The 11,710-nt window shown below is 51.6% G+C and overlaps 2 protein-coding genes across 7 annotated transcripts in view; one reads left to right on the top strand and one right to left on the bottom strand.

Moving 5' to 3' along the window:
* The first annotated feature begins 28 nt into the window (after positions 1 to 28).
* Positions 29 to 4,559, top strand: LOC102017465 (chromosome unknown open reading frame, human C16orf93). Of its 4 annotated transcripts, XM_005405267.2 has the most exons (10): positions 30 to 125; positions 213 to 612; positions 926 to 957; positions 1,705 to 1,770; positions 1,894 to 2,063; positions 2,596 to 2,666; positions 2,855 to 2,971; positions 3,048 to 3,108; positions 3,187 to 3,273; positions 4,345 to 4,559. In XM_005405267.2, the coding sequence occupies exons 2-10, from the start codon at positions 403 to 405 to the stop codon at positions 4,521 to 4,523; spliced, it is 993 nt and encodes a 330-aa protein (XP_005405324.1). In that variant the 5' UTR covers positions 30 to 125; positions 213 to 402; the 3' UTR covers positions 4,524 to 4,559. The 4 variants fall into 4 exon arrangements, with proteins under 4 accessions (XP_013360219.1, XP_013360221.1, XP_005405324.1 ...); XM_013504765.1 differs by lacking the exon at positions 2,596 to 2,666 and having other exon boundaries at positions 29 to 125; positions 1,894 to 2,089; XM_013504767.1 differs by lacking the exon at positions 3,048 to 3,108 and having other exon boundaries at positions 29 to 125; positions 4,345 to 4,484.
* Positions 4,560 to 4,636: 77 nt separating this feature from the next.
* Phkg2 (phosphorylase kinase, gamma 2 (testis)) overlaps positions 4,637 to 11,710 on the bottom strand; it is a 10,236-nt gene continuing 3,162 nt past the window's right edge. For 2 of the 3 annotated variants that reach the window (XM_013504764.1, XM_005405269.2), the window contains 8 exons: positions 10,271 to 10,446; positions 9,983 to 10,037; positions 8,723 to 8,788; positions 8,476 to 8,639; positions 5,735 to 5,825; positions 5,478 to 5,631; positions 5,279 to 5,404; positions 4,637 to 5,189 (listed from right to left, as the gene is read on the bottom strand). In XM_013504764.1, the coding sequence (XP_013360218.1) occupies positions 4,896 to 5,189; positions 5,279 to 5,404; positions 5,478 to 5,631; positions 5,735 to 5,825; positions 8,476 to 8,639; positions 8,723 to 8,788; positions 9,983 to 10,037; positions 10,271 to 10,446 (1,126 nt within the window). In that variant the 3' untranslated portion in view covers positions 4,637 to 4,895. The remainder of the gene's footprint in view (positions 5,190 to 5,278; positions 5,405 to 5,477; positions 5,632 to 5,734; positions 5,826 to 8,475; positions 8,640 to 8,722; positions 8,789 to 9,982; positions 10,038 to 10,270; positions 10,447 to 11,710) is intronic. The other variant, XM_013504763.1, reaches the window with a different exon arrangement.

Genomic DNA, 11,710 nt, shown 5'->3' with positions numbered 1-11,710 from the left:
CCTCCTCTTGCACTCGGTGATTGGCCAGTAGATGGTTCCCATGGTAACTAACACCGCGCTCCTACTTGGCCAGCGGGGAGAACAATGCCAGCCCCGCCAGCAGCACCTTGGAAGGTGGTACCCAGGTGGGACGTTGCAATTTACTACGCATGCGCATTCGCTCATCACTGACTAAAGCTTGTACTTGAACTTTCCACCTTTCTCTTTTGCAGGCGCCCCCGAGCAACGGTCACCATGGAGACAGTGGGAGACCGCCCCTCCCCCCCCGGATTGGCTGCGCCAGCCTAGCAGCGGCGTAGATTGGCTGGAGAGTCGCTTCAGGGCCAGGCCTTGGGAACCGCGGCCCGAGAACTGGTTGTCCCAGAACCCAGGTGTGAGGGCTTGTGGTACGAGAAGGGCGAGATGATCAGCCAAAAACCAAGCCAATCCCTGGAAGTCAAGGTGCAGCCCAAGCTTGAACAGCTCTCCGAAACAGAGGGGAAACTGGAGAAGTTTTTTGACTCCTTGGTTGGCTCGGCCATGAAGAAGGGAAAAGGTGTGCGGACCGAGTTGGCTATAGCGGCCTCGGCCCCGGTGGAAGCAGATGAAGATCCTGAAGTTAACTTGTTTCCGGTGAGAGCGAGACGGGGTTGTCCCCTCGGGAATCTTGTAAGATTTTCCTGGCAGGGCACCGCCCTTCGTTACCTTTCCTTCCCGGGCTGCCTGCCCACCAAGGCAGAAACGGGGCGTGTGTGACCCTTGTTGTTAATATGCTCGAAAGTAGTACTTTGGGCCTGCTGCGGCATTGCTCCACGTAGCCCTAGAAACAAGGCAGAGCGTAGCGCGTTCTCAACGCCCCGGTCCCCGAGGAGGTACACGATGGACCAGGGACTCGGGGCCGGGTACAGCACAGCCCTTCCTTACCCACTCCGCGCTCTCTCCACAGCCGCCACTGCCCCAGCCCCGGATCTGCATGTGGTGAGTGTGAAGAGCCCTGAGAAAGTTACACTTCACACTTGCATTATTCCTCTAGCGTCTCCTCCACAGTCCTGTCCAACAGCCAGGGCATCCCCATTTTACAGATGAGATTGAGACTCAGAAATGCAGTTTATTCAGCGTGGCTAGAAGCCAGCTTTCCAGGCTCCCCAGTCCAAAGAGGCAGTATGAAGAGAGCCAAGGACTGGGGATATAAACGGAAATGAAATGTCATAGCTGCCACGGAGCATGGTACAAATATGGATACTGAAGCCCACGTGGGGCTCACCAAAGCCATACACCGAAGTAGTGGCACAGCAAAGACAAGAACTTGTTTCCTCATTGTAGGCTTTATAAATGGGGAGTATCATGAGTGTAGGCTGTGTACCTCACTTACAGATGGAAAAAGTGAGGTCCACAGAGCTAAGTGACTTGCCAAGGGTTACACAGCAAGCTGGCCGTGGTGGTACACTCCTGTAATCCCAGCACTTGGGAGGCTGAGGCAGGAGGATCGTTGCGAGTCTGAGACCAGCCTGGGCTGCAAAATGAGCTCAAAGCCAGCCTGAACTGCATAGTGAGACCCTATCTCAAAAAGAGAAAACAAAACGAAGGTTACATAGCAAGTTAGTGAGAGAGCCAAGGCTCAAACACAGCTCTCTGGATTCCTGGTCTGATGCTCTAGTGATCACAGCCATGAGATGAGACCAATATGTGCCAGCCACCAATACCTCGTCTCTCCTTCTCCTACAGGAAATACCTGGACATCCATTCCATGCACCGGCTGGAGAAGACAGCCAGTGTGGAGGAGATGAGAGAGTATGGGGCCAGTGGGGTGGGGGAGGGAAGACACGAGAAATGGCTGGCTCTAAAGCAGGTAGTGAGTGCAGGGCGATGAGGGAAGGCTCTCCTTGCCGCTCACTCCTTCCTCTCCCTCCCGAGGGTGTTGGCTGAGCTGCTGGAGATTGGCTGGCCTGAGCAGAGCTTGCGGGACGCCATCACCCTGGACCTCTTCTCCCATGCCCTCATCTTCTGCCACCAACAGGGCTTCTCCCTGGAGCAGACATCAGCAGCTTGTGCTCTGCTCCAGGACCTTCACAAGGCCTGTGTTGGTGAGAGGGAAGCAGCTACCGGAAAGGTGGAGCCCCAAGGGTGGGAGGGGGTCGGGCTGGCACAAGTGACCACGGGCAGCAGAAGCAGGGGCCTTACTGCGTGGGATCTTCGTTCTCTATTAGCTGTAGTGCTGCATGCCTGCTATAGCCTTTGAAATCCTCTTTACCACAGCAGTAATTTTATGGGACTGTTTAGAGATGATAGATGTATAGTGTTCGATGACATAGCTTCTGCATTCCCTGTTTTTATTCCCAAACTGATTTTCTTCAGAATGTTTAATAGCTGAGATTACATATTCTTTTACTGTATTCCTCTTCCGCTAGAATATAAGCTCCCTGAGGACGGGTCCTGTCCGTCTTCTTCAGTGCCTACAACGGTACATAGTTGAACAGTGTAGTAGAATGAATTATACAAACAAGTGAGGATTAAACGTAGATCTGTCCACTTGTGAAGCTCACGTTCCCTGAGAAGTGAGGGGAGGGGATGGGTAGCAGGGAGGGACTCACTGCTGCGCCTTGCTCCCTCTGCCAGCAACCCCCTTGGGCAACGTGGAAGAATGCTACCGCCACTTTATCACTGCTCTTTTCTGCCACGGAATCAGGGTCAGTACCCTGGAGTGGATTTCTCACCCTCCTCTAGACAAGGTCTAACCCTGTCTCCTTCCCCCCCATCAACCTCACTTTCCTCTGAAAGCTGCAGTGGGCTCTCCCTGCTCCTAGACAGCTGGGCTCTGACAGGAAGGGCTGGAGCCTCGGGGGGCCAGGAGCACTAACTCAAGTCCTCACCACAGCGGCCTCCCTTCAGCGTTGACCTCTTTAAGGAAGAACAGCTGCTGGCCCTGGCTGACTATGTGGTCAACACCTACTTCCGCCACTTCAAGCTCTACAAATACGTGTTCACGCCACAGGTACTGTGCCGTGGGATACAAGAGGTCACCCCTCAGTACGGGCACCTTCCTCTCAGCCTCCCTCTTCCCTTCCCAGGTGCGGCTGGATCTGTCTTTGACGTACATGGGGCTACAGGCACCCAAGCCCTGGCCAGAGGGTAGGACAGGTATGGGAGAGCAAGGTGCTAGGGCTGACCAGAGCGGGGCTTAGACCTCTTCCTGTTTCTGGTTTGCAGAGAAAGAAGGCCAGGAGGTGGAGGAGCAGACAGCTACCCAGCAGGAGGAAGAACCAGAAACAGGGATCCAGCCAGAGCAAGAGCCAAGTGAGCTCCTGGAGGGGTTCGGGTGCCCTGTGGCTCTGGGCAGTTGTAAAGTGAAGGTTTGGAGCATGTCAGGACTTCAGAATTTTAGTGTTATTATTATTATTATTATTTTGTTTTTTGAGACAGGGTTTCACTATGCAGTTCATGCTAGTCTTGAACTCACTTTGTAGCTAAGGCTGGCCTCAAACTTGCAGCGCTTTTCCTGCATCAGCCTCCTGAAGACTTTCAGTTTTAGTTTAGTTTGTGTCCTCTTTCCAAATGATTCCTTATGCAGAAATCCAAGATAACAAACAGAACATTTTTTTTTGTTTTTTGTTTGTTTTTTTCCAGTACTGGGAATCGAACTCAGGACCTCACGCTTGCCAGGCAGGCACTGTGCCACTGAGCTAAATCCCCAGTCCCTGAAGATAACAAACAGATAAGAGCACATCACCTGGGTGTGGTGGCGCACACCTGTAATCCCAGCACTTGGGAAGCTGAGGCAGGAGGATTGCCACAAGTTCAAGGCCAGTGTGGGCTACATATTGAGTTCAAGACTGCCCTAAACTCCATAGCAAGACCCTGTGTCAAAACACAAAAGTGAAACAAGAAAGAGCAGATCTATTGGGCGGGGGTGTGTGTGTGTGTGTGTGTGTGTGTGTGTGTGTGTGTCCCCCGTCCAGAAGAGGTAGTTCCAAAGACATGAATGACAATAGCCAGCACAGATTTGGCCATGTGCACCAAGAAGCTTTGTTTGAAGCATTTCGTGTACATTAACTCAATCCTCCCCTAATCCTATGTCCTAGGTGTTATTATTACCCACACTTTACACAAGGAACCTGAGGCATGCGAAGGTTAAATAACCTAAGCTCACGTAGTTGCCAAGTGCAGTCAGAGTATGAACCCAGGACGTATAGTGTAGGCACTCCGAACCCAGCTGTCTCTCAAGGGCTGGCTGATTCCTAAACTGAGGCAACACCGCCATCTGTGTGGCCCCCAGGGGCACATACCCCCTGGAGACTGTGTTCCCCCTTCTAGGGACAGTGCCCCACATGGCATCTCTCCTGACCTGCCCCTTCCCTGCCTCTGCAGGCCAGGTCTGTGTCCTCCGAACCTACATCAAGACCCAAGTGAATAAGGAGCTAGGGCAGCTCCAGCAGCTGGTGGAAGAGCAGCTCAAGGCCAGTGAGGAAAGGCTGAGCAGCAAGCTGACTGCCCTGGAGCGGCCTTCCCAGGCCCTTCCCAACAAAGGCAAGAACAAGACTAAGTGATGCCCAGCAGTTTCGCCAATAAAGCCAGAGCCAGAACATGCCATGCCCATCCCCCACCCCGCGCACCACCTGGGCTGAAGCCAGGCAGCAGACACAAGGCACTTGCTACCCCGGGCGTGGAACAGATTTTATTTCAGATCCCGCAGAGGCAGCACTGACGAGGCTGGGCGTGGCCTTTGGAGTGGCTCTCTTCCACCCCGCCTATCATCTCCCAGCCTTGGCTAGCAGGGGTAGGCGTACAGAGTGGGTCTCTATGACAGTAGCATGGCCAGCAGGGCTAGGCAGAGGGCCCGAGGCAAGGGCCCAGAGGGGCTGGAATGGTTCAGACCTCCCACGGAGTCCTGCTTTCTGAGCTTGCTCAGGGCTGAGGTCCTAGCCCAGCACCCGCCCAGCCTCATCCTCAGCGATACTAGCGGAGTCCCCCTCCTCTTCAGCGCCGAGGAGAGGAAAAGGCCCGGGGGGCCGGTGCTGGAAGAGAGCAGCTCGGTTCTGCTGCTCGCCCTTCTTCACCCAGTGCCCATAGAGGCGGAAGGCACAGTTGTCAATGAGGCGCCGCACTGGCCGCAGCGCGTAGGGGTCCCTCAGCAGCGCGCTCTTGGTCATTGGCCGCACACGGCGTGTACTTAAGGCCACTCGTCCAGCAGCCAGCACTGTCCACACTGCCACCTATGGAGGGAGGGCAGTATGAATTCCGGCTTAGGGAAAGGGCTTAGGACAGGGACAGGTGCAGACCCTGCTGCCGCTCTCAGGCTTACCCGGAACCGCTGTTGGGGTGTGAGGTTCCAGAGCTGGCTCCCTTCACAGCGCTCAAAGAAGGGATGCTGTAGGGCCTGCTCAGCTGTCAGGCGTTCTTCGGGATCCACCTGCAGTAGCCTTGAGATCTAGGGAAAATCGCAGAGTATGAGGGGCAGGCCTTGGGGTCTTCCCCACGGTCCTCTGATGGCCCCAGCTCACCAGGTCTTTGACAGTGTCAGAACGGTCATCCCACTCAGGCGAACTGAACTGGTACCGGCCCTCCATGATCATGCGTAACATCAGGATCTGGCGTCGGTGCCAGAACGGGGGTGAGCCAGCCAGGAGTGTGAACAGGATCACCCCACAGGCCCAGCTGGGAAAGAGAATAGAGTCAGGCGGGCCTAGCTAACAGATGTGAAGAGCAATACACACAGGAGAGATGGGGTAGGGGGTGGGGTGGGGGAACAAAAACTCACAGGTCGACCTCTTTGCCATAGCCTGGGTGGGTTTCATCCATGGAACATTTCAGGATCTCTGGTGCTAGATACCCGGGGGTCCCACACAACTCTGGGGAGAGAGGCAGCGATTGAGGGGGTGCCACTAGCCCCCTTCAGGGCCCTGAGCAGCAGATCTCTGCTGGAATCATCTCAACACTGCCTGAGCCACCAGTGTTCCTGTTTTGCTTATACCTGTTTCCTGCTTAGCCTTCGAACTACACAGTATGCCAGGTGTGGTGGCGCATGCCTGTCATCCCAGCACTCGGGAGGCTGAGGCAGGAGGATCACTGTGAGTTTGAGACCAGCCTGGACTACAAAGTGAGCTCAAGGCCAGCCTGAACTGCATAGCAAGACCCTGGCTCAAAAAGCCAAAAAAAAAAGGAGAAGAACTACATAGTATCTCTGCCAAAAAACTCAAATAGCCACCAAGGCTCTCAGTAGCCCTCCTAAGAAAATCTGGTGTGGGGATTGACTTTAAGGTCTTACCCAACCATCTCTTTTGCCTCCTCCATCCCTCCAGCCAAACCAACCCGCCCATCCACTCATAACTTACCACATTTCTAAACACATCATCCAAATGGAAAAGGACATTTAAGTATTTGTATGCTTTTCTGCCAGTACCTAATCTCTACTCTGCTTAGTGGAACCCTTACTCAACTCAAGGGGAACAAGTGGAAATACAGCTTTCTTAAAAGCACATGCTGGGTAAATCCCGTGTGCAAAACACTTTCCAGTTTCCCCATCATGGCATCAAGATCAAGTCTGGAACTCTTGAGGCGCAGAGCCTTCCATGACTGGACTTGATCCAGTCAACACTTCCAGTTTATTCTACCACTTCAGCTCTTCTATTCAGCAAGTTCCAGGTGGCACGCTTTCAGATTTTAACAGGGCTAAGTTGGAAGTTACTTTCTTGGGAAATTCACTCATACATAAAATATTTATGGGATGCTTTGTATGTACCACGCATCCTTTTAGACACAACTGGATATGCGCTTACTAAACTCACTGCCTTCTGGAAAACAAGGAATCGAGGAAGTGTGTCGTGAAAGGAGATGATAACAAAAACAAAAACGGGGCCTGATCTGACCTGGGGGCTTAAGTGAAACTGCAGTTACTCAAGAGGAGGGAGAGGGTGGAACAAGCAGGACCAAAGCTGATTCCAGAAAGAACAAAAGTGTATGTAGGAAGCTGGGTGCAGTGGCACATGCCTGTAATCTCAGCTACTCAAGAGACTGAGGCAGGAGAGTCACAAGTTCAAGGCCAGTCTGGGGAACTTAGCAAGACATTGATTGTTCAAACTTAAAAAAAAAAAAAAAAAAAAATCAAAAAGATACAGAGATACAGCTTGATAGTAGAGAGCTTACCTGGCATGTATGAGTCCTGGATTCAACCATCAATACCCCTCTACCACCCCCCCTCAAAAAAAAGTGTTTTTGCTCAAAGGGAATTAAAGCACAGCATTCATAAAATGTGAAGTCCACAAGTTACAGGGTAAGCTCAAGTCAGACTGCTGAAGTTCAAATCCTGGCCAAATCATCTCTGTAAGTGCATCTATTAAAAAGAGACGCAAATACTATCTGTCCTAAGGGTTGAAATGATTCAGAGAAATCAGCCATGTAAAAGCTTTGTGTGCCTACTTCATGGTTAAATCCCCAGTAAGTTACTTATTAATAAATCCAGGGCAATTTGAGTGTACTGGCACACACCTGTAATTCCAGCACTCTGGGAGACTGAGGCAGGAGGATTGCAAGTTCAAGCCCAGCCTGAGGAACTTAGGGAAACCCTGTCTCAAAAAATAAAATGAGATGTACCTTGGTACAAAGGCCCTGGGGTCAATCTCCAGTACTGCAAAATAACAAGAACAATAACACTTGTAGTAAAATAAACCCAGTGCAAAGCCATTGAGGCATATTAATAGCATATTAAAAGCTCCGAGAGGGCTGGGGATGTAGTTCAGCGGTAAAGCACTTGCCCAGCACATGCAAGGCCCTGGGTTCAATCCCTAGTACTGCAAAAGAAAAAAGACAAAACAAAACAAAAAACTCTCAGGATCCTCACAGCTGAATTTAGTTTTATGTCTCCCCTTTGCACTAGAAATACTTCTTGTTGCCAGGTGTGGTGGCACACACCTGTAATCCCCGCACTCGGAAGGCTGAGGCAGGAGGATCACTGCTTTAGTTCGAGGCCGGTCTCGGTTACTCAGTGAGCTCACATCAGCCTGAACTACATAGCAAGACCAAAAAACAAAACAAATACTTCTTGTCATGACAAATGTATTAACACTTGGGTGAGCCCCAGACCTGGGGCCCAAGGTAAGAAGTTACATCAGGGTGTCTGGACACAGCAGGCTTCCTCCAGCACACTGTGGTCCTGTGTCATCCAGACCCCCAAACACTGGGGAACCCTCACTCCCTCGTTCCTTCTGAGACAGCCTAGCCCAGAGGGCCCCCTTCTATGAGCCCCTCAGACTAAATCTGTGCTGCTTCCACCTGGCTTCCACGGCGTGACCCTTCGCCTGTCTGCTTTCTCATCTGCCTCCACCCCCAGTCAGGAAGATCATTCTGAGTTGCATAAAAGGCTTTGCGCCCTGAAGGTGCCTGGCAAGTGGTCACTGACTTCCCTTGCTGGGTACCCAAGACTCAGTGTGGAGACCCGGCCAACCAACTGTAGGCTGGGGTCTCCTTCCCTCCCAAGCCTTTCAGGGAATCAGGTTCCCTCACCTCGAAGCTTCTCTCCAGGTTCCAAGTGGCAGGAGAACCCGAAATCTGAGAGTCGGATCTGCATATTGTCATCTAGGAGAATATTCTCAGGCTTCAGGTCTCGGTGTACAATGTTGTTGGCATGGAGAAAGCTCACTGCTTCCAGCAGAGACCTCATGATGGACCTAGAGGAGGTGCAGTCTCCTACTCTGCTTCTCTTTGCCCACCCGCTCCCTGTTCATCCCAGGGCTACAGGCTCTGCCGTTACCTGGTTTCCTTCTCTGAGAGGGCCACCTTCTCCGTGAGATAGTCAAACAGTTCTCCCTTCCGCATCCTAAGGGACAGCAGGGGCATAGGAGGCAGATGCACCCCACTGTGGGGGCTCAGAAAGTGAGCCAGGGCTCACATAACATATCATAGAAGAGGCCAGCCATGAGATTCCTCTGGGGACAAGCCAAAGGGTCAGAGCACCGCAAGAGTCTATTAGATGCCAGGGTGGTTGGTCCCAGGGGGCTAGCGCTTGACATGTCTTCATTGTGCCATGATGGGGCTCTTTTACCAAGAGTAAGTGACTTCTTGTGATTTAATTTACAAGAGGTCCTTGTTATGAGAATAATTAAACCTGAAAAATTCCTCTTACAATGAATGTTTAGAACATGGGCCAGATTTCAGTTAACAGTGGCAAAAACGCTGAAGAGGATTTATTTTGAAATTTTGCTTACTTTATCCTATCTTTATTTTTTGTTTTGTTTTTGTTTTTGAGTCAGGGTCTCGCTATGCAGTTCAGGCTGGCCTTGAGCTCACTTTGTAGCCCAGGCTGGGCTCAAACTCACAACGATCCTCCTGCCTCAGCCTCCCGAGTACCAGGATTACAGGCGTGTGCCACTATGCCCGGCTCTTATGCTATCTTTAAAACTGAGGTTGTAATTACAACTCTGCCAATCCCCCAGTAGTCACTGTCCTGCACAGTTGTCTGATGGTGTAACCGACGCTCCCTATTCCCTTGGGCACCAAGGGCCATTTTTATAAATATACGAAAAGCTTCATGGGTCTATTTCAAGGGTCTCTCTTACTCTTTCATATTTAAATCACTCTCTTATGAAATACTTTTGCAATTGGTCTGATTATATAACATCTGATATTCAGATTCAGACAAACCAGAAAAAGAACCAAAGGGCAGAGACAGACAGTACAAAAGACTGGGGAATGAGGACATATTTTATAAGTGGTCGGTTCATTGTCAAACTGTCTCCTCTTAAGAGAGCTTCTCCCCCGCCCCCCGATTCACTTTATAAACACTATAAGTCCTAGGGGACTAGGGTCATGAGAACTCTTGATTTGGTCACGGTCACTCAACCGTGCCAGAGAGAGAGAAGACCAGAGCTGTGGGCGAGCAGAGGCAACAGAGGGCCCAGGCTGGAGCACGGGAAGGCATGAGCAGGGTGTTCTCCAGGCCACTGTGGTACAAGGCAGGGCAACACACGGAGGTGGAGACAAGGCTTCTCCAAGAGGGGAGGGCGATACTCACAGGTCAAACACCAGGAACATGAAGCTAGAAGACTCGTAGGAATCGATGAGAGTGACTGGGGAAAGAGACAGAAAGGCAGAGATAGAGATGGAAAGTAATGGCTTTGCCACCCCAAGGCAGCATGGGCTATTCCTGGGAAGGAAGGAGAACCGACGGAGGCAGCAGGGACCCAAAGACCGGCCACTCTCTGAGCTGGAACAGAGCCAGGAGGCAGGGAGGAGGGGGCTGTGGGCAGGGCCAGCAGGCGGTGGGGTCATCAGCTAACAGGAACAGAGAATGCAGCCTCACTGATGTGGGGGTGGCCGGCGACCTGGCGAAGGATGTGAGTCTCTCGCCGCGTGGCTTCCCGCACCTCCTCCAGTTGCTCAGGACTCAGCCGCTCAGCGGTCACCTCCATGATCTTCACGGCAAACTCGTCGCCAGTGGCTCGATGCACGCAACGGCGGACCACAGAGCTCACTCCTCTGCCAAAGCCAGACAACAGCACGAGTCAGGGCTTCCTGTCCTCTCATTTTCACACAAATTGGAGCCTCAGCATCTCCATGCCTGCTACGCCAAACTCTGAAGACACACGTGGATAAGACAACTGCCACAGGAGCTCACCCCAGCTACAGTGGATTCATGGTGGCCCCTGGAACCGGGGTACCCGGCGAGGTACATCATAGAGCCCATGGGAAGGCAGGCAGGGGGCCTGATTTGAATCTTCTAACACTGCAAGGTTAAACCTAGCCAAGTCCTGCCCACAAGGAGCCCTAGAAATAAGCCCTTTACAGGAAAGGGGAAGAAGTAAGTCTCTCTCCCTCCATATCTCACTGATACTTCCCCCACTGCTCCACGAAATCCCAAACATGGAGCCACTGGGTGGGAGGCCAGCGTTGAGAATTTGCATCTTACTTTAGGGCCTATTATTTGCCACCAGTTAACCTCCACCTAACTCAAAGCACAGGACTCAAGACGTAAGGTTTCTGGGCTTTGGTTTGTGGAATTCTGAGTTTTGTTTTTGAGACAGGATTTCAGGATGTAGTTCGAACTGGCCATGAACTCACTATGTAGCCCCAGGCTGGCTTTAAACTCATGGCGACTCCTGCCTGAGTCAGTGCTGGGATTACAGGGGTATGCCACCACACACAGTTATTTTTTGCAGTTCTGAAAGGTGGCCAACCAATACCCTGAAGGGATGTTGAAAGACATTAACCACGCAGAGACTGGAAAGCCCACTTGGCTTAGGAACTTCCTTGCTTGGGCTCTGTCACCAAGTCCATCTGACCCTGCAACTACCTCAGGCTCAGATGCAAATACCTACAGGATCTCACCTCAAACCACATTTCTTAGGCTGGTGCCTGGGTTCCCTCTCACCTGGCCTTACTGCTCTGTTTTCTTAGCAGCTCTTGGCCTCACCCAGGTAACTCCTTTGTTAGAAATTATCTTCCATATTTCCAGTTAGGGGCTGGGGATATAGCTCAGAGGCACAGTGCCTGCCTGGCAAGTGCAAGGTCCTCAGTTCGATTCCCGGTAACAACAACAACAACAACAACAAAAACACACCAAAAACCAGTATCTCCAGTTAAATCAAGGAATGTGATCTACTGCTCCTCAGGCCAAATACAGCCCATGGCATGTAATGTTCTGACCATATCTCAAGTGGGACAAGAACTCTGCTGCTGCCAGTAACTCATCACTTTTCACTGTCTTACCTTTGGACAAGTTTATCTTTTCCTTTTTTTTTTT

This window comes from Chinchilla lanigera, unplaced genomic scaffold (genome assembly GCF_000276665.1).
Source record: "Chinchilla lanigera isolate Chin_1 unplaced genomic scaffold, ChiLan1.0 scaffold00092, whole genome shotgun sequence".
Lineage (NCBI taxonomy): Eukaryota > Metazoa > Chordata > Mammalia > Rodentia > Chinchillidae > Chinchilla > Chinchilla lanigera.
The sequence above is the reverse complement of the archived record's forward strand: the minus strand, read 5'-3'. Positions and strand labels throughout refer to the sequence as shown.